The sequence below is a fragment of the Vigna angularis genome, chromosome 6 (genome assembly GCF_016808095.1).
Source record: "Vigna angularis cultivar LongXiaoDou No.4 chromosome 6, ASM1680809v1, whole genome shotgun sequence".
Taxonomy (NCBI): Eukaryota; Viridiplantae; Streptophyta; class Magnoliopsida; order Fabales; family Fabaceae; genus Vigna; species Vigna angularis.
Window position 1 is genome coordinate 36533949 of NC_068975.1, and position 20512 is coordinate 36554460.

The 20512-nt window shown below is 34.2% G+C and overlaps 4 protein-coding genes across 10 annotated transcripts; 2 read left to right on the plus strand and 2 right to left on the minus strand.

Moving 5' to 3' along the window:
• The first annotated feature begins 416 nt into the window (after window positions 1-416).
• Window positions 417-2890, plus strand: LOC108342437 (uncharacterized). Its single transcript, XM_017580212.2, has 6 exons — window positions 417-679; window positions 750-845; window positions 969-1009; window positions 1385-1502; window positions 1804-1884; window positions 2588-2890. The coding sequence occupies exons 1-6, from the start codon at window positions 476-478 to the stop codon at window positions 2636-2638; spliced, it is 591 nt and encodes a 196-aa protein (XP_017435701.1). The 5' UTR covers window positions 417-475; the 3' UTR covers window positions 2639-2890.
• A 1572-nt stretch (window positions 2891-4462) lies between these two features.
• On the plus strand, window positions 4463-8695 carry LOC108343417 (uncharacterized protein At4g38062). 2 transcript variants are annotated; one of them, XM_017581690.2, is made up of 3 exons: window positions 4463-4551; window positions 4693-7593; window positions 8314-8695. In XM_017581690.2, exon 2 carries the CDS (start codon window positions 4795-4797, stop codon window positions 7546-7548), a length of 2754 nt encoding a protein of 917 aa, XP_017437179.1. In that variant the 5' UTR covers window positions 4463-4551; window positions 4693-4794; the 3' UTR covers window positions 7549-7593; window positions 8314-8695. The 2 variants fall into 2 exon arrangements, with proteins under 2 accessions (XP_017437179.1, XP_017437177.1); XM_017581688.2 differs by having other exon boundaries at window positions 4760-7593.
• A 10-nt stretch (window positions 8696-8705) lies between these two features.
• Window positions 8706-9918, minus strand: LOC108343418 (uncharacterized). Its single transcript, XM_017581691.1, has 4 exons — window positions 9738-9918; window positions 9479-9650; window positions 9270-9386; window positions 8706-9185 (listed from the first exon to the last, which is right to left on the minus strand). The coding sequence occupies exons 1-4, from the start codon at window positions 9851-9853 to the stop codon at window positions 9015-9017; spliced, it is 576 nt and encodes a 191-aa protein (XP_017437180.1). The 5' UTR covers window positions 9854-9918; the 3' UTR covers window positions 8706-9014.
• Window positions 9919-10218: 300 nt separating this feature from the next.
• LOC108343051 (probable ubiquitin-like-specific protease 2A) lies at window positions 10219-19983 on the minus strand. 6 transcript variants are annotated; one of them, XM_052878937.1, is made up of 18 exons: window positions 19612-19979; window positions 19435-19509; window positions 19129-19346; window positions 18923-19019; window positions 18750-18802; window positions 17602-17799; window positions 17444-17519; window positions 17014-17131; window positions 16153-16230; window positions 15344-15475; window positions 14834-15034; window positions 14700-14755; window positions 14528-14621; window positions 12612-12702; window positions 12413-12532; window positions 11395-11799; window positions 10847-11200; window positions 10219-10768 (listed from the first exon to the last, which is right to left on the minus strand). In XM_052878937.1, exons 1-18 carry the CDS (start codon window positions 19787-19789, stop codon window positions 10487-10489), a joined length of 2826 nt encoding a protein of 941 aa, XP_052734897.1. In that variant the 5' UTR covers window positions 19790-19979; the 3' UTR covers window positions 10219-10486. The 6 variants fall into 6 exon arrangements, with proteins under 6 accessions (XP_052734897.1, XP_052734894.1, XP_052734896.1 ...); XM_052878934.1 differs by having other exon boundaries at window positions 10219-11200; window positions 19129-19343; window positions 19612-19982; XM_052878936.1 differs by having other exon boundaries at window positions 10219-11200; window positions 17014-17098; window positions 19612-19981.
• Between the last annotated feature and the right edge of the window lie 529 nt (window positions 19984-20512).

Consider the following 20512-nt stretch of genomic DNA (forward strand, 5'->3'; position numbering starts at 1 on the left):
ACATATTAAAATACTAAAAGTATATTTTTTTTAATTTTAAAATTGAAGTGAGCTGAGGATTTGTTTAATTCTCAATGCACATACATTCGATAGGCCAATAGTTTCAGAGTGAAACAATATTAGGTAACCTAAATTCGAGTTAAACAAAAAACAATTTGTTGACATCCATTATTTCTAAAAAGTTATTTAAATAATAAAATATTACATGTCGATGAATTTTAAAAATAAAATAATAATATACTTAGTTACATAATAATGATATAAAATTCTAAAGGGGTTAAATAAGGGTTTGCATGCGGACACGTGTAAGTTGCTAAAAGGATGTATGGCTTGAATGGCAGGTGAAGAATCCCACCATGGAGAAGCAAACTGTGACATACAAAGTTGGAATTGGAATTGAAATTGAAAAAATCAGAATGAAGAAATTATATAAAGCCATTAGATGAGACAAAGTTTGTGATATTGAAGAGTGAAAATGCGTAGAGAAGGTGAAGGTGAGAGAGAGAACGTGCCTCAACTAACTGCAAGTTCGAGCAGGAGAAGGCTGAGAAAGAGATTCAGACCAGACCCTTTCTTGTCACTCTGCAGATGCTTCAGCTTCCTTGTCATTCTCTCTTCCATTTTCTGCATCGCCGTTAATGTGCTCTCTGCAATTCGTTCATTCAAGAACCAATCTGATGTATCTCTCTCTCTAAAATCTGATATCATTCGCTTCGTGTTCAGTCTTCATTGCGTGTGTTGTCTTTCAGATATTCGATGGCATATTTCGGTGTTACGCCGTTTTCATAGCGTGCTTCGGGGTTCTGGCTGAGACGGAATGGAGCTTCATCGTCAAGTTCTGGAAGGTTAATAATTAATTAGTTAGTAGTTTCCTTCTTTTCTAATTTATTATCGGAACGTAGATGCTGAGCGAAAAATTGATGTTGCCGTTATCACTTCCTGCTATCTAATACCATGCATCTTTACAGGTTATAGAGTATTGGGTTGCCAGGGGTATGCTGCACATTTTGTACGTTTTCTCTTTAACATTGATGCTTATTTTTTGGTGTGGATTCAATTATCCTTGTTTTTTTTTTCTCAGTACCTACATTATACATAATGTTACTAATTCTCTCTCATGAAAAAGAGAAAGGTAATATAATATGTGGAACAAAAATCAATTGAAACCATAGTCAGGAGTTTCTAAAATTAGAGAATACTTGAGTGTTTAGCTTGTAGATGTTTTTGAGTTCAGGCATTGCATGATTGGTTTTGCTACTACTGCCGGTTGTTAATGTCCAATACATGTAGTGTACGGCGTAGAATTGCAAGATTTTGTTTGTTTGTATTACGAAATTTATAATGCACAAATTGCTTCTTAGTCGGGTTTTTTCTGTTTCTGCAGTGTTGCAGTCATGACTAGGGCCTTCCCTGACTATAGTGGGGAGAAAAAAGAGCTAATAGTTCTTCAGAGCATAGCGTGCTATATGCTTCTTGCTTGTGGCGTAATTTACGTCGTGTCGGTAAGATTTTTGAAGAGAACAAACTAATTAGTCAAATGACCTGGTCTCTGTAGTCGTGTATGCTCGGATGTTTGTACATGATTTAAACGAATTGATGTCTATTGTATATATGTGCAAGGTTATATTTGATTAGATTATATATATATATATATATATATATATATATATATATATATATATATATATATATATATATATATATATATAAGTAGATAGATAGATATTTATATATGAGCTTCCCTAGTCAATATTCTAAGAATTCTAAATAAGAATCTCTGTTACATTGTATTACCATTTGAAGGGAATTCTTTGCATTGGTTTTCTGAAACGTGTACGGCAGAAGCAAGAGATATCCAGAGAGCAAGCAGAAAAGGATCTTGAGGTAACGTGGCATATATTGTATTGCATCCCGTGTATCAGCAGTTTTTGTCTTTCCTAAATGGAAAAGGTTTTTATAACAATTTTTTTTGAAAACTTTTTTACACCATTTTAAATATATATAGACCAATAAATTGTTAAAAGAAGTTCGTAAGTTATCCTAGTCCTTCCTATATACCTTGGTAACGTAACATTGCACTACGAGAAAACTTAAATTCTGGAACCTTTTCCATGAGCTTTTTTTTATTTACCCAATAATAGCCCTTGATTTTTTGAGCTCCAAATCGTATTGTTTCAAATCAAGATATTAATTGACTTGTAGTTCTCTTAACGAGCTAAAGAACAGAGAAAAGAAATCAAGGATTTTAGGATGCATACTATTATTGCTTTTCTTTAAAAGATTCTATCTACAAGATGTACCATACTTGTTATTTCAGTAATCCTCAGCTAGAGGTTTGCCTCTTGTTGTCAACAACATTGTTTTCAGATTACAATACTACCATTCTTCTTGTGTATCGTTGCCCCATTTCTCCATCATCTTTCGTGGACATTGGGCACAGATTCATAACTTTGACTTCGGTTTTCGCTCGTAGTAACTAACAGAATTCATAATATATTATCTCTCGAAACGTTCTTATCTCCATTTAATTCTTAGTTTTTACTAAAAGATCAACCGAAGTTTACTTGCTTCTATGAACACTTAACAGGAGTTGGAACGCCGTAGAGAAGAACTTGAGCAACTGCTTATTACACAATAGGTTGAAGCTTTTGAAAGTAGTGCAGAAAATTGTCTCATTTCGCACTGAACAAACCTCCACTGGCAACAACCTAAAAATTTATGGCAGTGCTGTTGGCTACTACTATATTGCTTTTTCATTCTATGAAACAAATGAATTACATTCTTTAAAGGGAATTGACCTATTGTGTAAACATGTAGAAGTAATATTCAAAAGGATCCCCTCATGACCAATGTTCAGATAAACTCTTGCGAAATTAAATTAAATATAAACTTACTAATAAAAATGAGATTGTATATTTCATATATTATTTTCTTTGTTTTATTTTGAAATACAATATTTACAAAATATAAATAAAATAAATTAAATATTAAAGTTTAAAGTCTTAAAATATAACATTTTAAAATATATAAAACCATAAGGAGATCACTTTTATGTTTTCTAAGATATTCTAGAAAAACGTACATATTGTATCTAACAATTTATTTTCGACCCTTGGTCGTATATAAAAATTTGTTTAACTAATGATAATCATAGTATTGCATGTGGAATTAGTCTCTAATATAGAGAGGTTAGAGAAACTCGTTGCAGGATGGAAAAAAATTAACACGATTTTAAAATATATAATAACATTTCTTATGTTATTAATAAAGTAACAATCATGTTCCTCATTTTATGATAATTAATTAATAAATCAAATGTTATAATTTCATATTCATTTATTTAATTTTTTATATTAAAATATTTGTTCTTCAAATACTTTTTATATTAAGATTTAATGATGATATATAGAAAAATATGAATTATTTGACATTTTTTGAATCTATTAATAGAAAAGTATAAATTATCACCAAAGAAAAGGATGTTTAATCAAGTATCTTTTTTACAAAAAACACATTTGTTAGTTTACATGTTTATTTTATTTTAGTAAGTTAAAAATTTTACGGTCATCTTATATCAAAATTTCACAATTATTTTGATACATCTTGTTAGTATTTTAAAAAAAATGGTGCTTAAATTTTTTTATTTATTCGAATTGGGAAGAACATAATAAATTACATTTATAAAATACATAATAAATCATGATAAATAAATAACCGTATACTTTTTTAACTTTTTACAAAACAAAATTTACCTTATAGACTAACAAGTTTATGGAATGTGGGTACCGTATTAAAGTTTATGGGATGTGAATATCATCTATTAAAAACTTACGAGATTTTAAAATTTTAATATCTATTTTAGAATTCTCTCTCTACAAGAGATAATGTAGGTATTATTTAAAACAACTTTGCCAACAATAATTTAAATTTCTCTTAGAAACTATTTAATATTTTATACTTAATTTATTTTGAAATTTATTAATGACGACCGGGCTCCTTTTCATACGATGATGCAAGTCATTAAATATTACGTTTTAAATCACATGTAGTGTCATTGAATATTATCATTAGTTATAAATAGTATTTTTATTATTTTGGTAATTATATCAATTCTACATTCATCCCGTAACTAATGAAAGTTAATTTGTATTTATCTTTTTTCCGCTTAATAGAATGTTAGCATATCAATCTATGTGCTTTATATGGATACATATTTGACTATGGAAATATATATATTCTTTTAAAAATCCGTTCACACTGTTTAGTACAATTTTAACAGTTTCTGCTGATTTTTAATTAATAATATTACAAAATTGTTGATATTTTTATGTTTATTATATTATACATTTCAATTTAATTTTCCATGTTATTAATACTAAACTTTTTAGTTTTTAATAATATTTTTTTTTGAATAAAGATAAAAAGAGCCTTTATTTTGAATAAATTCAAAATCGAAAAAGAGCGGGACCTTACCGGCGCAGCCGCTGTTTGATGAGTGAAGCGACGCTCTTTGGTTTGCTTTCTGAAGAACTCACACTCGCCCAGCGTCAGGTAAAACTCTTAACCTAATCTACCCTTAATTGCACCTTCGTTTTTCATTTATTGTTACGTTTTAAAAATACGATTTTTCAATCAGATCCGCTAAAGTCGCCATTGTTCAACCTTTGTTTGATTTTGATCTGTGTATTGTAGGGCTTAATGCATGCTTGAATCCAATTAACACTGTATGCGTGTGTTGTGTACTTTATTATATTATCAGTGAGTTAAAATCTGTGTTGGAAGGGAGATAAAGGGATGGAAAATGTGTACGCCGAGTTGGATGATGCCAGAGCGGAGGTGGAGAAGCTCAAGGCTGAATGTCGACTCAAAGGTCAACTCTTTGAGGGTCTGAAGCAAGATCGTGCCCAAGAATTTCTCAAATTTCAGGAATCCAGGAAGCGGGTCGAGGAACAGGCGCGCGAGCTTGATCTCAAGTCTGAGGAGATCCATGAGCTGAAGAAAGTTCTAGAAGAATTGAACTCTAGTTTGCATGAAAAGGAAGCACACGTTGCGCGTTTTAGTTCGGAGAATAAAAGGATCCAAGCAAGTTCTGCTGATAGGTTGGTCAAATTGGAGGAGAGTAATAGATCGCTGGTGTTGGCTTTAGATGAATTAAGAGTAAGAAATGAGTCTCTGGAGCAGAATGCCTGTGCCAATAGTAAGGAAATTTTGAGTCTTAGGGCATTCTTGTTGGCCGCGGAGAAGAAGTGTTCCGAAGCAGAGGAAAAAGTGCAGCATGGTGCAATGCTGAAAGGGAGAGATGGTGTGATACTGCAATTGGAGGAAGAGAATATAAGAATGCAAGATAAGATTAAATGGAGGAATGAACAGTTTAAGCATCTTGAGGAAGCTCACGAAAAGCTTCAAGTTGAGTTCCGATTGTGCAAGGAGGAGTGGGAGAAGGAGAGATCTGCGTTGCTCGAGGAAATGTCTTCCTTGCAGGTTAGGTTGGATTCTCAGACAAGAAATGTGGAGGGGTTGCAATCCCGTTTGGAGATGTGTAACCATGCATTGGCTCATGAAGAGAGCAAGAGAAAACTCCTGGAGGCTGAAATATCCGAGTTTAAGACTAGTTTTGAGAATTTTTATACTCAGTGTGAGGAGAAGAACTCAGAGATTCAACAATCAACCATTTTGAGGAATGACGAGATAGCACAGCTGAGAAACTCATTAGGGGAGAAAGAGATGGTGGTGAGAGAACTGGATCATAAAATTGTTCAACTTGAACATGATAATAAGGAATTGGGAGATTTACTTAAAGAACTCAGGGAAGCTCAGATCAATAATGGTGGCGCAAATTCTGTGACATCAAAGCTCCGTAACAAGCTTAGACGGTTGGAAGATGTGCATAAAAGCTGTGCGTCAATTCTCAAGTCTAAAGAATCTCAATGGCGTGATCAATTGACAAAGATGGAAGCAGATATTGTTACATATAAGTCTGTACTGACCAATAAAGAACAGGAAATACGGAAGCTTCAGATGAAATTGGAAAATTGCTATTGTACCGTCGAAGAGAATCATATGGGACTTTTGATCTTTAAATCAGAACTTGTTGAGGCTTACTCCAAATCATTCAGTGCAGACTCTGAGAAAGCAACATTTGGTGTCAAAGGGAATGAAAATAGGATTCTAATTTCTACAGAGCAATTGAAACTGGAAGAAAATTCTCCGAAAAGTATGGCACTACAACCTTCTCGGCTGGTGGAAGAGCTTGAACAATACAAGAAAAAGCTTGAGGAATCATCTGAGGGTGAGCTCGTGTTGTTAGAGCAACTAATGCAGATGGAATATACACTACATTATGAAAGAAGTGCTGCTTTTGAGGCTCTGGAAAAGCTGGAACTTGAAATAACCTGTAAAAATGATGAAATATCTCGATTAGATTATGAGGTACAGGATAGGGAGTCTGCGACTGCAACCCTTAAAGTTTCCTATGAAGAAATTCAGGGAACTATTAAAGAGATGGAAATTTCCCTGGAATCAAAAATGGAGAATGAACAAGCCCTTAAGCAGGCCAATGAAAACCTTCTCTGTATTGTCAAGGATCAGGAGAGAAAAACTGAAGACCTTCTACTGCAGATTGGTTTATTGGAAAGTTGCAATGCAATGAAAACGAAGGAAGTGGAAAGTTGCAATACAGAGAAAATGAAGGAAGTGGAAAGATGCAATCAGGAGAAAAAGGGTCTTATCCAAATTGTAGAGGATAAGGAATGTTGCATAAAGGATCTACAGAAAGAAATAGACGTCGCCTACTTGAAACAAGAATCCACGGAAAACAGATTAAAAGTTGCAATTCATGCACAGCTGGAAGCAGAGCAAACCCTCAAACAGGAAAAAGAGATTTTTTTGAAGATTAAAGACGAGAAGGAACGAACTATAGAGCACTTTCAGGAGCTAGCTACGACATCAGAGCAAGATTTGTTAGATGCGCTCTCTTTTTCGTTCTCAAAACAAGTGGAAAACTGGGTTGAGGTCAGTTTGCTCAGGGATGCCTTAAAAAATGCAGAATATCTGGCAATGTTAGAAATTGAAGAAAAGAACATCCGAATAGTGAAATTAGAAGAAGCATTTTTCCATTTAAAACAAGAAGCTGAGCAGCTTCGAGCATTAATGGATGCCAGGAAGTTTGAAAATGAAAAGTTGATGGATAAACAGCAGACCATGGAATGCGTAATAGCAGAGCTCAAGCTTGAGAACGGAAATTTGCTCCAAGAGATCATGAACTTATCAACAAATAGGGAAGATATGTTGGCACATTTTGAAGACATCTTTGGCAAAATTGGTGAGTTTTCTTGTCGGGATGCGCAATTAGTGGAGATGCTGGGCAATTTGTTGAATACTTCTGAAGGTGAAAATGAAACAGCAATGGGTTCAGTAGTTTGTGATAAGTCACACGAGTCTGCTAGAGATGGTACCAATGGTCTTCATATTACTCCCACAACCAAAAAACCTGAAGAAATTTTTGATGGACGATCGCCATTGAGAGAGGTTAATAGCCTGAATATGTAGACCAGAAGAAGATTCTGTGATCTTGCTGACAAAAAAGACAAAAAGGTATTCAATTTCAGAAATATTTTCCTCTTCGCATTGGCATGTTTAGTTCTTTATGACATTAAATGCACATGCATGCAAATTGCCCCCCCCAAACTATCTATAGAGAAGATGTAAGATAAGTTGAAAATGGTGGCAATTTGGCTGCAGGCATTTTGAGCAGGATTAACTATATTTGCCATGTGAATTCTTGAGCCAGCAAAAAGTTCCCCATTATTGATCATGGAAAAAGTTGGTGCTATTTTGTTTAGTAAGTCCATAGCTAATAGCTAAAGAATGATATTTTAAGGTTTAATTACATTTTCAGTTTTCTTAGTTTTGGTTCAAGTTTTTGTTGTTAAATGAAAAAGTTAATTTACTCCTTTCGTCACTAGTTTTGCAGCTAAAACACCAAAACTTTTAATTTTTTATTGAAATAGTTGTGGGTTCTGTGATAAATTTAGAAGACGAAACAAGTTAAAGATTTAGAAATTGGAAATGTAGTGAAAATTTGAAGAAAAATAAAGGATTTAAAGAGATCATGGTAAAATTTGATATTATAGTCAGTGAATTCGAAATTTCAAAACAATAAACGGCCAAGACGAATTCAATTAGCTTGAGAACCAAAGTTGCATGCCAAACAAACTATAAGGAATAGAAATGTAATGAAGGCATGTTCAATTGGGTGTTATTTTGTACTTCTCCATTGACAAATAATCTGAGAACTTCTGTGGAACGGTGCAGGTATTTGCCGTTTACCCGTTTCACTAGCAAGTATGGACTTCAAACATCTTACACATGGCATTAGCAGCATATATAGAGGAGCGGAAGATAAAACGCGACATCAGTCTGTATTCTGATGTTTTCAGAAAATTGCCACACGTTTCTTTATTAGAGGTTCGGAACAATTGAGTGGTCAGAAGAACTATTTAACAGTGTTGGCAATATTCATTCCAATTCTTTGGCCATACGGTCAAGACTATTTAATTTATTGTATTCTTTGTTAAATTATGCGCAATTGCATTCACTGTTTTTATATGAATTTAATAGTACCAAACATGCGTAGTATTTAGTGCACAGAGTCTCTACTTTTTTAAATCCATGGCGAGAAGATAAGAAAGGCTAGAAAAGGCGAATTCTGCAAACTGGAATTTCATCTAACCAAGATTTCGGCTAAGTGGCTACAATACATACTTACAAATTCATAATTCGTTTCTGAATGAAATCCACAGAATTCCCATTCAATACTATACAAAGCTGTTGAAAATACCAGGTTTTCCCATGACATATACGAGTCTATGTCACTGATGCTAAGATCTGCATACAATTTTCCAACTAAAAATCTCAGTTTGCTTCATTTTATTTGAAGGGCAACTATTGGTACAAAATAGTGTGCTGTTCTGAGTAAAAATCCTGAGAGAGAAAACTCAATGGGATGTAAAAAATCATGCAGCAGGGTTGGAAGTATCTGGCTTGTTAGAGTACTTGGAAAGCCATTTCTGCTTGTTCTTCTGTGAAGCGTTCCAGTTTCGAGAGAATTGAATAAGACCTTCCCTTAACGACCCAAGATTTACCCCATCTCCAACCAAAATGCTAGTCACTCCCATTTTAGAGACCTAAGGCAATAATATACGATGATGAGATGATGATGACGACGACGAAATGAATTTAAAAGAAAACGGGAGAGTTTATATTAATACCGATTGGATGTTCCTATTCTCATCATCGAAAAAGAGCATGGAGTTGAAGGGGAGAGCGGTCCTCGAATGAATCCTCTGAAAATGATCTGTTTTATGTGTCCAACTGGAATATATTTCCTGAACAAACCAAAGTTCACAAGAGAAATAAAACCCTAATGCATGCGGCGTTAAATTTCAATTGAAAAAGCAAGATAAGCACAAGAATTCACCTGTGCGACGAAGAGTGAGGAGAGGCCCAATTTGTTGAGGAAAGCTGTTGCTATGTCAGCGGTTGGTGAGCGAGAGGCGATTGCAACGTCGATGCCTTTCTCTTTGAGCGCTAACAATATGCCTTTGGCGTGAGGATAGACAGAGGGCATTTCACGCTTCGATCGACACTCACTGAATTTTCAACAAGATTGATTTCATATATTAGAGAGTAAAAATGAAATTAGGTTAAGGAAAAGAGGGTAGGAACTAGGAATGAACCAGTAGAAAGGCCAGAGAGTGTAATCGAGATCGAAAACCACGAGCTTTGGCAGAACCTCAAAGGCTTCGATTATCTGCAGCGCCTCACCCTTCACCTTCTCCGTGTTCTCCTCCATCTCTCTCTCTGCGTGGACGGATGAAGGATTATGCGAAAATCAAACTAGATTAATTTTTATCAAGACTATTATTATATTGATCCAACTTAAATATTAAATCACCGTATTTAATAGTTAAAATCAATTTCAGTTATCTGATTTAAATTTGAAAATCAAGGTCTCAATTTATTAAATATAAATTATTTTCTAAATTTAGTAAAAATGATTTGTTCACTTTATATAAATAATTTATTAAAAATATTCCATTTTGCGAATTTTAATAACTAGCAATATTTTAATAATTTTAAATTATAAAATAAAGTGTAAATAAAACGATGAAATAAATTCAAAAACTACAGCGATACGTTAAAGCAATGTGGGAAACATTTAAAAAGTAGAAGAATATCTATGAACTGTTTTAAGATCCCTTAAAACATTTAGTATACTTTACAAAAGGACCAACTTTGAGTATCTTTGTCTAAATTAAAACAGTCCCACCAAAATTATGACAAAAAAATGGTGTTGAGCATTTTTATAGTGTAAGGGTGAGGCGAAAGTATTTTGCAGATTACTTCACCGTTTGGGGACCAGCGTAGTTCTTGTAATCTATTTCTCTCTTACGTCATTTCAAATATTTAATATTGTTTAATGTGGCTATAACACACAAGCTCCTTTTAGCATGCTTCTGGTGAGCATGCGCCTTGGAGCACCATCTTGGTTCATAAGCTTTGGCCTTTTGGCATCTGGTTCATATTCACGGAATGAGGAAGGAGACTCAACAATACTTATATCAGCATCATGCCCATCGTCTGCCCCCGGAGAATCCGGAACAACGTATGCATTCATAGGATTTGGCCTTTTGGCATCTTCTCTATCAGATTGAAATGTCACTGCCTTTTCCTTGTTAACTATCGTATCCTCTTCAAGACTCCTCTTCTGAGTAAAATCAAGTATTTGATGGGTTGTTAATGAATTCATATATTCAAGGAATGAGGAGTGACTTAAGAAACTCACATCAGCATCATTTGCCGCTGGAGAATCCGGAACAACATAGTCCGTAAGCTCCTCACCAGAGGTCGATGGATACTCAACTATTGTCTTGTCTTCAATTTTTGACTCGTCATTTTTCTTAAGAAGCTGGTCTTCATGAGTACTTGTATTCATTGGGAACGAGGATAATCTAGTACATGTTCTTGACAGAGAATGGTCATCAACAGCTTTCATAAAATTTACAGAAAGCCCATGCTCCGATGATTCTGATGCTCCGTGATCTTTTCTGACATATGATGTGGATGGAAAATCATATACCAATTGGGATTTCTCCCTCTCTACTGATACAGCAGTTTCCTCACTACATTCATCAATTTCCTGTATTATAGCATGAAAAGTGAAATACTTCAGTTGGTATAGCAACATTTTCATATTCTAAGCAGATACTGGGTGGCCATTTTATTTCTGCACTTAACAAATTTAGATAATGAAAATGAAAAAAAAAAGAGGGGGCAGTTAAAAGCATATAATAAACATAGAAAGTTAAAATCCGAATTATTCAATTCGTTTACTTTTAATGGTGACAAGAAGCCCCTCTTGTGATATGCCGACATCTGCAGACAATCAGAACGTGAAATTACTCGCCAGTCCTTGGAAACAAGAGCAGGTCCTCCCATACACGGTGAAACTCTTCCGGGTGAAGCCGTTGGATACTGAATATCAGCAGTCTCTAGTTCAGTAGAGGAATTTAAAGGATCTTTTACACACCACAAATCTGAATAGCTGCAACCCGTAAGGGAATCTTCTTCCACTTTCGTCTGGACAACAATGGCAGGGTCTTCAGAAGGAAGACCTTTGTCAAGGCAATCGGTAGGACGTGCTTGCAAAGAATTATTTTCAAATATATCATAAATTAGGTTCTGTATGTGAGATCGTTTCAGAGAAGCCTCTGGTGGAGGGAACCAATTACTGGTCAACTGGAAATTATGAGAAGAAATTTAACTGTGACTCAACTGCTGTATAACATGAAAAAGGAATCATGTGGTCATCCCACACAGACGATGAAGACGTTTTAATAAATGCAGGTGCCAATTAAAACAGATGCATGTAAGAATAATAGCAATTAAGAAATACTATTCATCTAAATAACCAAATCAATATACTAATGTTTAAATTCACAACAACGAAACACACATTTGACACACCCAAGCACAAGCACCAAACAATCTGAAATTCAAGGTGTGATTTTAAAAGGAGAAAAATAGTTGCTGATAAAAAAAAAGAGAAAAATAGTGCATAAAGGTCTCATATATCCCTTAGTTCAGGTTCTCTGATGTCTTGTCAAATTCAGAAAAAGGCAGAGGAGCATAGCAGCCTGCATTTTGTGATATGAATTTCCCAAGGTTTTCTCATCTAACATAATACTTGATGGAATCATCCAGAGCATCAACGGATTACATAATCATGAAAGCGAGATAAGACAGATAATGATGCTACTTGAAAGAAAGTCAAAGAAACATTATATCACTGAAAATGAAAAATGAGACTACATATCCTGTTCAAGTTTTAATGCCACGGGAAGACACTTACAAAGTCAGAGAACTTCGTAATCATAAAAGGGTTAAAGTTTACAGGAGCTTCTTCCAGAAAACGTTCCACATAATGGAGCAAAAAGAGACCACAATCGTATAAATTATCCTGCTGAGGCAGCTGAAATAGAAAAGAAAGACCAAACCAGTCTAGTAAAAGTTGCGCTGGATTACTTATAGGGAAGTTAATAATAGACTACCTCAAGTGAGATGAATCTCATATGAAGAAATTTGGAAGAAACATCATCCACCACATTACCGTGCCTCTCTTTCCATTCTTCACAGAGGTAACTACCATTAAAAAATATATAAAACAAAGGACTGTCAGATTCTGCACAATGACAGAAAACAGATTAATTCTACTTATTCAAGCTTGTAATTCATTGAATAGAGTTTCGTTTCTACTAAATTGTCAAAACAACTTTCTGTAGTAGCTATCTAAATTTCCGTGAGGAAATATATCTGTCAACAAAGCCTAGTTAAACCATTTAAGCACAAGGTTCAACCTCAAACAAAATATCAATACAAGTTTTAAGCTGTTTGCCACTTACAATAAAGCTTCACTCGCTAACAGTTAAATGACTTAGGTAGTTGTTTCATATGGACTCTAATGTCACATGAAGTTGAAAAAACAGTAACAGGATTGCCTGTTATTTTGCTGATAGTGTTGTTCTTGGCAGAAGTTTGGTGATTAGAGATTGACTATGGTGGGCAAAGTCACCATTCATTGCTACCTGTTTGGTAGGGTAAGGGTTAAAATGTGAGATTTCAGTGACAAGTGGTGATACATTCTAGTGATTGATGATAGTAACCAAAGTAACCATTCATTGTTAACTGTTGGCAAGAAGTGGCGTCAACAAGTCAACTGCTAGTAAAATAAAAAGGTGACTACTTTCGAATGATTAATATAGTAGCTCAAGTAACTGTTGGAAAACTACTGACATATAAAGATAATAAACTCCTGCTGTCGGTATATTTTTCCCCTGGAGATCTTTCACAAATTTTTATTGTCACTTGATGTAATTTATTTTACACATACCAAGTATACATCCTATCTTTGCTTGTAATGTATCAAGGGCTTGCTTGATAAACATGATATAATAGGGTAAAAGAATATAATATGATAAGAATATGACGGGATAATAATAGGATAATTTCCGTATATAGAAGATAAAAAACTAAATAGTATCAGGATATAACATAAATTATGTTTTAATTATACAAATTCATTTAAGATTTTAAGATGCAATAGTATCTTAAAAATTGTTATATTCTTATTATTTAATTTAATATTTTAATACATAATATAATTTAAATTTTTGTCACTATTATAAATATAAATTCATATAAAAGATCTGTTAAATAAAAAATTATAATATATATTATAATATAAATTAATATCAATAACATTATACATATCTTATTTTGCTCATTAATTTTTCTTAAAATTATATAGTTTTTATAAAATTAATATTATGATGCAAATATTTTTCTTTAAAAACGTATTTGAATAATTAAGAATTTTTTGTATAGTTTAATTACCATTATAATTCAAATTTATGAGTGAATATTATAGATAGGAGAGTCGGGGGTGGGGAGAGAGCTTATCCTATCCTACTAAACCAAACTGAACTCCCCCTTTGGGCTAACTATACTCCCCTCTAGGACAAGAAATGAACTATAGTGATAGGGTACAATAAGTGAAGAGGTAACAAACATTAGATTACAGTAGAATAAGATATTTATCATATCATCATGTTCATCAAACGGACCCTAAAAGAAATAAAAAGAAAGGCTACCACAAGTTGATACCAACGTATGAGTCACACTGAATCTATTCTACATCAGTCTGGTTTCAGGAAGAAAAACAGAATCTATAGCACACCAGTTATATAAGTGGGGGCAATTCCATTAATCTATACCATGCTACTTTCTTTTAGGTCAAATTACAAAATAAGTATTCAGGCAACTTCATAACCTTCCAGTCATCAAAACAAAATATTAATTTTTGTATGGAATGAAATTTTGAGAAGAGGGTAATATTTATTGGACCTCCAAATTGACATTGAGTAGAAAATAGGTTATATCCTATCTCCACCAGCTATCAGGAACCTACCTTTGAAAAATATTCTTCAGACCTTTATGGGTTCCTTGTAGGGAATCCATGTGCAAGATGCAAGGTATTTTGGAAGATTCGTTCATTTCTTCATCTACAATACAATCAAATAAATACAATAGTAAAATTGTGCGAATAACAATAGAAGAATAACTGAAAGGGAAGATCTTGCCTTGGTAGCATGTCACTTCACCAGGATGACAAATGGCAATCAAACTCCAGTGAAGACTGGCATCAAGAAACATTAATGATTCTCAAGATGTAAAAATTTGTATCAGCAAGCAAGATGTTGTCTTGGACTCTTACCTATAGTTTATGGGAATCAAGATATAATCCTTTTCAAAAAGGTTCACTTTCCTTGTCCATTTGCGTACACGCTGAAATGCTGCTCTACCATCACAAGCACTTGCTGGATCTTTGTCTAAATCAGCCAGCTTGCGAAAGAAGAAGCTATTGAAAAAGTGAAACCGGTCCTGTTCATCAGTAGGGAGTTTATTTTTCAAATACCTATACATAAGCCAAATTTAGCAAATGTCAGTTCATATGCAGAGGAAAGTCTCAAACCTAGGGAGTGCTTGTTTGGATAGATTGTTTTTGGCAATCATCTTTTTTTCACAAGATCTCAGAGAAGTTGGCAAATTTTTCAATCAACATAAAAATGAAGTTACAAGTATTAGTGATGAAAGTAATAAAGATCACATGTACATTTGTGTACGAGAGAAAGGTAGGCGAACACCACTTTGTGACTAATATAAGTCAATTATAGCAACATTCTTGAATCCATCAAAAAGTTTAATTTTCCACCACCATGCTTACTTGATATAAAAGTCAATGATGGTATCATTAATGAATGTCTGCGGCTGTAAAAGCTCAACATCTCTCTTACTAATAGAAACAGCATCAGGCTCCCCCTTTGGATAAATAACTTCATCAAAAGCCTCATCAAAACTGCATAAAATAATATCACAAAAACAAACAATAACTAAGATAAAACAAATATTTACTAAATAAATGGAGTGGCAAGCAAAAACTAGCTAAGGGCAGGAACACAACCTACAATTATTGGTTTACTTAAGAATAAAACATCACAAAAGTTCAAGCTATCAAATGCTAGCTCCATAAATTTGTTTGGTTAAACAAAACACAACTTTTTTTTTTCACTTTCAGCGTGGATCATGTGCTTGCCCCCGTGGATCAGTAGTGCTAGCCCCCCACCCCCAGAGCTGAAATTTAATATAATTGGGATGATGAGCATGGAAAAATCCAATATAATTGGGATCAATAGGGTAGATTCAACTTTTGAATGCTTTACTGAAGAGGTACAAATACTGTGTCAAGAACCAACTATCAACAGCATAACAAATTAGGTGCATTCTCATGAATTTCGTTCGTCATTCTCTATAACCCTAAAAGTACAAAAAATATATAAAACAGAAAAATAAACAATTTACTTTTGATAGCTAGGAGCTCAAGAAATGATGGTACATAATCATAGTAAGTAACAGAGACAACTGGTGAATTACTGTAATGAAGAATCAAATTCTAAATTTTATTGATATAACACTGAATGTGACATGGATCATATTTCTAAAAACTTTTAACAGAAGCAAATAAGATGGACTTACTTGGGGAAATAGCGGTTCTGAGAGAAAAAGTAGTGCTGCCCCAATGCAGAAATACTTCCACTGTTATCAACATCAATGCTGCATGGGGTGGGGGTGGGGGTGGGGGGGGGGGGGGGGGGGGGGGGGGGGGGGGGGGGAATAATAAGTAAGACTAATTAACACCTTCCAATATTGAGCAACATACTTTTCAACAGTCAAGTAACAGAATTTTGACCAGTTAGGCAACAAACTTTTGTACAGTCAAGTACTAAGCACCCAAAAAACACCAACAATTCACAAAATAACAGTATAGAAAAACATCATAAACGAAACCAATCTCACCACAACACCAAAAACTGAAAACTAAATAAGATTAGATACTTGGTCCGTGTATAGGCAGTTGTATGTCACTCCCTAAATTGGTGCCGCGTGAAGTGGGATCAGTTATTGTAATGGTATGATCATGGGTTAAGCAACTGCTCAAGTGGTGCGAGATAAGGGGGAGTTGATGTTAATATATAGAGGATACCTTGCAATTCCCAGGGGGATAAGATACTTGCTCTAAAGATTGTAAGGCAGGGAGAGAGTAGACTTGAGTGTTTCTGCTAGCCTCATTAGCTTAAGCAGGAACAGTACTAAAACATAATACCAATTAAGACATATATGATCTCTATCTAAGTAAAACAAAAACACCCCCATAAGATATATATCATTAACTGAGGCAAAGAGTATGTAGATACACCTTCAGACTCACCATTTTCTATGATCAGTGATGATAAGAGAATTTGTAATGCTTTCTTTGATCCATAAAAATCTAATTCAAGTATCGCAATTACACAATATATATTTTATACTCCACAAAATTGCAAATAACATTCTTACTTAAAATGTGTACTCCATATATCTGTGTATCTGGTGTCCAATAGTTTGATTGCTTCTTCTGCCTTGTACCAAAAGGAATCATAGACTGCAAACTTTAACAGCTTAAAATCTGCATAAACTTTTAAGCAATGCCGAAATATTATAACAAGATTATCACAAAGCCCTCCCCTCAAAAAATGAAGCAATGAAAATTGCAACTCAGCAAATAGTATGAAATCTGACTAAATTATTCCTGAATAGAAAAGGTATTTATTGTAATGAAATATCAAATCAAGTAAAATAAATTAGAGGAATACCATCATATCCATATATTCACCATTACAGTTGCAATTAATTAAGGATTTCCAATTTTAAAAATAAGGAGAGAACAAACATCCTCCGCATTGATCATAAAAAAGAATAATAACATAATTCTTGAAAGTAGTCACACCTGGATTTTGATTTCTATTTCCATCTTCACTATAATCTTTTGATTTGAGAAGAAGGTTGATCAAGGCTGTTTCAATCTAATGATAGAAGAAAATCGAATTTATTTGTAAGAGAGACAACAGATTAATAAAAGATGGGGGAGGGGGGGGGGGGACTTACATTTTCAAACCAACATGATTCAATTTTTATGATATCTTCAGTCGGCCACTCAATTTTAAGAGTTTCCCTAGTTCCATTACTTGTTGAGCCTTCAAGTTTCAAGGAGTTGCATGAGAATGTTAACTTGGACCTAGTGGAATACAAATCCTCGAATTGAATAAAATCAGGGATGACATCAACCACCTTTTCTTCGACATTCTGCACATGAAAAAACCAGTTCGCTTTATCCGGAATATCTATCCAACCAACATTAAAAGTACTAAGTACATACATACATTTGATGTATCAAAGAACTAGATCCAGCATAAAAAATCATTTTAAGGCAAATATTATTAAATAAAAATAAATCCAACGAAAGACCAGCAATTAAATGTATGTACAACAATCAGGGTTGTAGGAACTGTATTTTAAGATTGAGTTGGCCATATCAGAACACACAAGCAGACTAAATGAATTGCAAGGAGAATATCAAATGACAAGTTCAGTTCCTTTGAAAAATGAAAACTACAAGTTTAGGTCATTGGGTTATATTTGAATGCTGAAGATTAAAAGATGAATGCATGAGTTTTTTAAGTCATCATGTGAGCAATAACTTTTGATCTTGATCAATATATGTATGAGCATATGGAGTCCAGATTTATAGTTCTCATAGATCAAAACACTTCTTAAATCAAGGTACATTGCCTCGGTTGTCTTCTACATGCAACAATTCACCATCCAGAAACATTTACACTGATTGCCTTCTTTGTCGCATCAGAGTGCTCGGTGTCCATTCCCTTTGTCCAAGTGTCGACAACAAGACAATTATCCACCGTAGGATAATTGTAGCATGTGCCTTCACCTTAAGGAAAATTTAATCTTAGCTATTACTTGTTAATCCAAAGGCTATTATTTATTAATAGTTATCCATTCTCATTTTAGGAAATTTCCCATTTGAAGCTCAACTTAACCTACTGGACACAGAAATAGTCTTTTAAATGCCAAAATCAGATTTCTTGCCCCCTAAAGCAAAAGGGATAAGAGAATATATAACAAATTTCATTCTTTTCCATAATGAAAACAAAGTTTTGACATATAATTTCCACAGATTACAACGATCAGTTAAAACAAAGAGAAATTAATTATAGAAACATGACAAGAACACTTACAATTACAAATGCAGCCGAATCGTCATGCTCCACTAGCTGGTCTCCGAAGTCAACTAGAGTATAAAAAAAGAAAACCAAAACCAACAATAAACATAGGAAGCATCAGTACTGATAAGCAAAACATTAATACCTCAAATATCATAAAAAAAGTCTTAAAGCGGGGAAAAAAATACCTTCATCTTCAGGTGGATTTGAAGACGAAGTAGAAGAATAACTCATTTGACTAGCGTCGTCGTCGTCGTCATCTGAAGCCACGCCAAGTGACCGGTTCTGAAACAACATTAAATTAAGGTCGCCAAAATGAACCAAGAGTTTCTTTCGCCCCAAGCATGTTAGCATGACTTGCAAAAGGGCAAAAATAGAAGCAACGACTACCTACTTTCGAGTCAAAATCGCTTTCAACAAAATCACTGCAGCCGGAAATCTCTTTATCAGCAGACAGTGGTAGCGGCGTGTCTATCAAAGACTGAGTATCAATTTTTTCTCGATCATAACCATCATCGTGTCCACGGCCATCATCGTCATCAACAACCTCTATGACAACCTCTAACGGTTGGTCAGCAAGTTCCTCCGCTGAGCACCGTGTCACTTCTTCTTCTGAACCACGTGAAACACGAGAAAAATACACACACAATAATAAGACAGACAAAAAAGACGAAAAAGCTCGTCCATGAATGACCCATACCTTGTTCATCATCGAGGTTAATATGATCGGCGGTAATGTCAATGGATACAGGTCTGCAATTTGAACCGCTCGCAACTGCGGAGAAAATTGACGAGGAATGGGAACGAACGAAAGAACGAAAGAACGACTGAACGAATGAGCAAACGAAAAATTGAAAGAGTGGAGAGAGTTGCTTACAGGCTTGGAGGAAATCATATTTGGTGACAGGGGAAGAACGAGACTTGCTAGGGTTTTGGAACTTTCGGAGAATCCTCTTAGAGACCTTCTCGATGCTGTGGTCTTCGTCATTGAATTCGAACACGTCGAATTTCTTGGTTGAGAAAGAAGAAGAAGATGATCGCGGGCGCCGAGTCATGGAGCGAGTGAGCGAGTGAGCAAGAGCGAGTTGGAGAGAGGGAGAAAATCGCCAAGAAGAAAAATTATAAATGTTTTGCAATATTTATACTGTGATTCATGCTTTTGGTGAAGCAAGTTTTCTCTTTCCATTCCCTTTTTCTTTCAATTTCAACTATTCATTCCTTTCTTTCTGTCTCTACATTCTTCACTCTCACTCCCCCTACTCTCACCTCTCACACCATCTTCATTTTCTACACTTTAAAATTTCAAAATTTAATAATTCATAATATAAATTTAAGGTGATTCCACCCTTTTCAAAATGATTCACATCATACAATACAAATTAATTTATTCCTTTTCTTCTTCTTTAATCCTTTCTCACCAAATATATAATTAGTGTTGCCTCTTTCTTCTTCTTTTTTACCTTTCTTCTTTCCGATAAACTTTAAAATTCTATATTTCTGAAAATATGTTTTTAAGTGAATATAAAAAACTATTCACTTTTATTTTGAAAATTAATGTTGAATATTTTAATTTATAAAAATAATAGTTATTTCCTTGAGCGAGTCTTCTAAATCAAGATGATTGCGTTTGATAAAATGCATTAATAATTTTTAGTCTTTAGATAATAATATAGTAATGATTAAAATTGTAACTAATTTAACTTTTATTTAGAGCTGTCAAAACGAGTAACCCGACTCAACTCGACTCAGTTCGGTCACTTCATTTAGTGAGTCAACTT

Bases quoted from the DNA above. Each gene is read 5' to 3' on its own strand.
- LOC108343417 (XM_017581690.2), top strand. From the start codon at position 4,795: ATGGAAAATGTGTACGCCGAGTTGGATGATGCCAGAGCGGAGGTGGAG.
- LOC108343051 (XM_052878933.1), bottom strand. From the start codon at position 19,789: ATGACTCGGCGCCCGCGATCATCTTCTTCTTCTTTCTCAACCAAGAAA. The intron at 19,020-19,128 runs GTAGGTAGTCGT...ATGTTGTTTCAG, and splicing joins AAAGCGATTTTGACTCGAAA to AACCGGTCACTTGGCGTGGC. The intron at 15,476-16,152 runs GTAAGTCCATCT...TATTTTATGCAG, and splicing joins CAGAACCGCTATTTCCCCAA to TTTTGATGAGGCTTTTGATG.
- LOC108342437 (XM_017580212.2), top strand. From the start codon at position 476: ATGCGTAGAGAAGGTGAAGGTGAGAGAGAGAACGTGCCTCAACTAACT. The intron at 1,010-1,384 runs GTACGTTTTCTC...CTGTTTCTGCAG, and splicing joins AGGGGTATGCTGCACATTTT to TGTTGCAGTCATGACTAGGG. The intron at 1,885-2,587 runs GTAACGTGGCAT...AACACTTAACAG, and splicing joins AAGCAGAAAAGGATCTTGAG to GAGTTGGAACGCCGTAGAGA.
- LOC108343418 (XM_017581691.1), bottom strand. From the start codon at position 9,853: ATGGAGGAGAACACGGAGAAGGTGAAGGGTGAGGCGCTGCAGATAATC. The intron at 9,651-9,737 runs GTTCATTCCTAG...TTGAAAATTCAG, and splicing joins ACTCTCTGGCCTTTCTACTG to TGAGTGTCGATCGAAGCGTG. The intron at 9,387-9,478 runs GTGAATTCTTGT...TGGTTTGTTCAG, and splicing joins CCTCACTCTTCGTCGCACAG to GAAATATATTCCAGTTGGAC.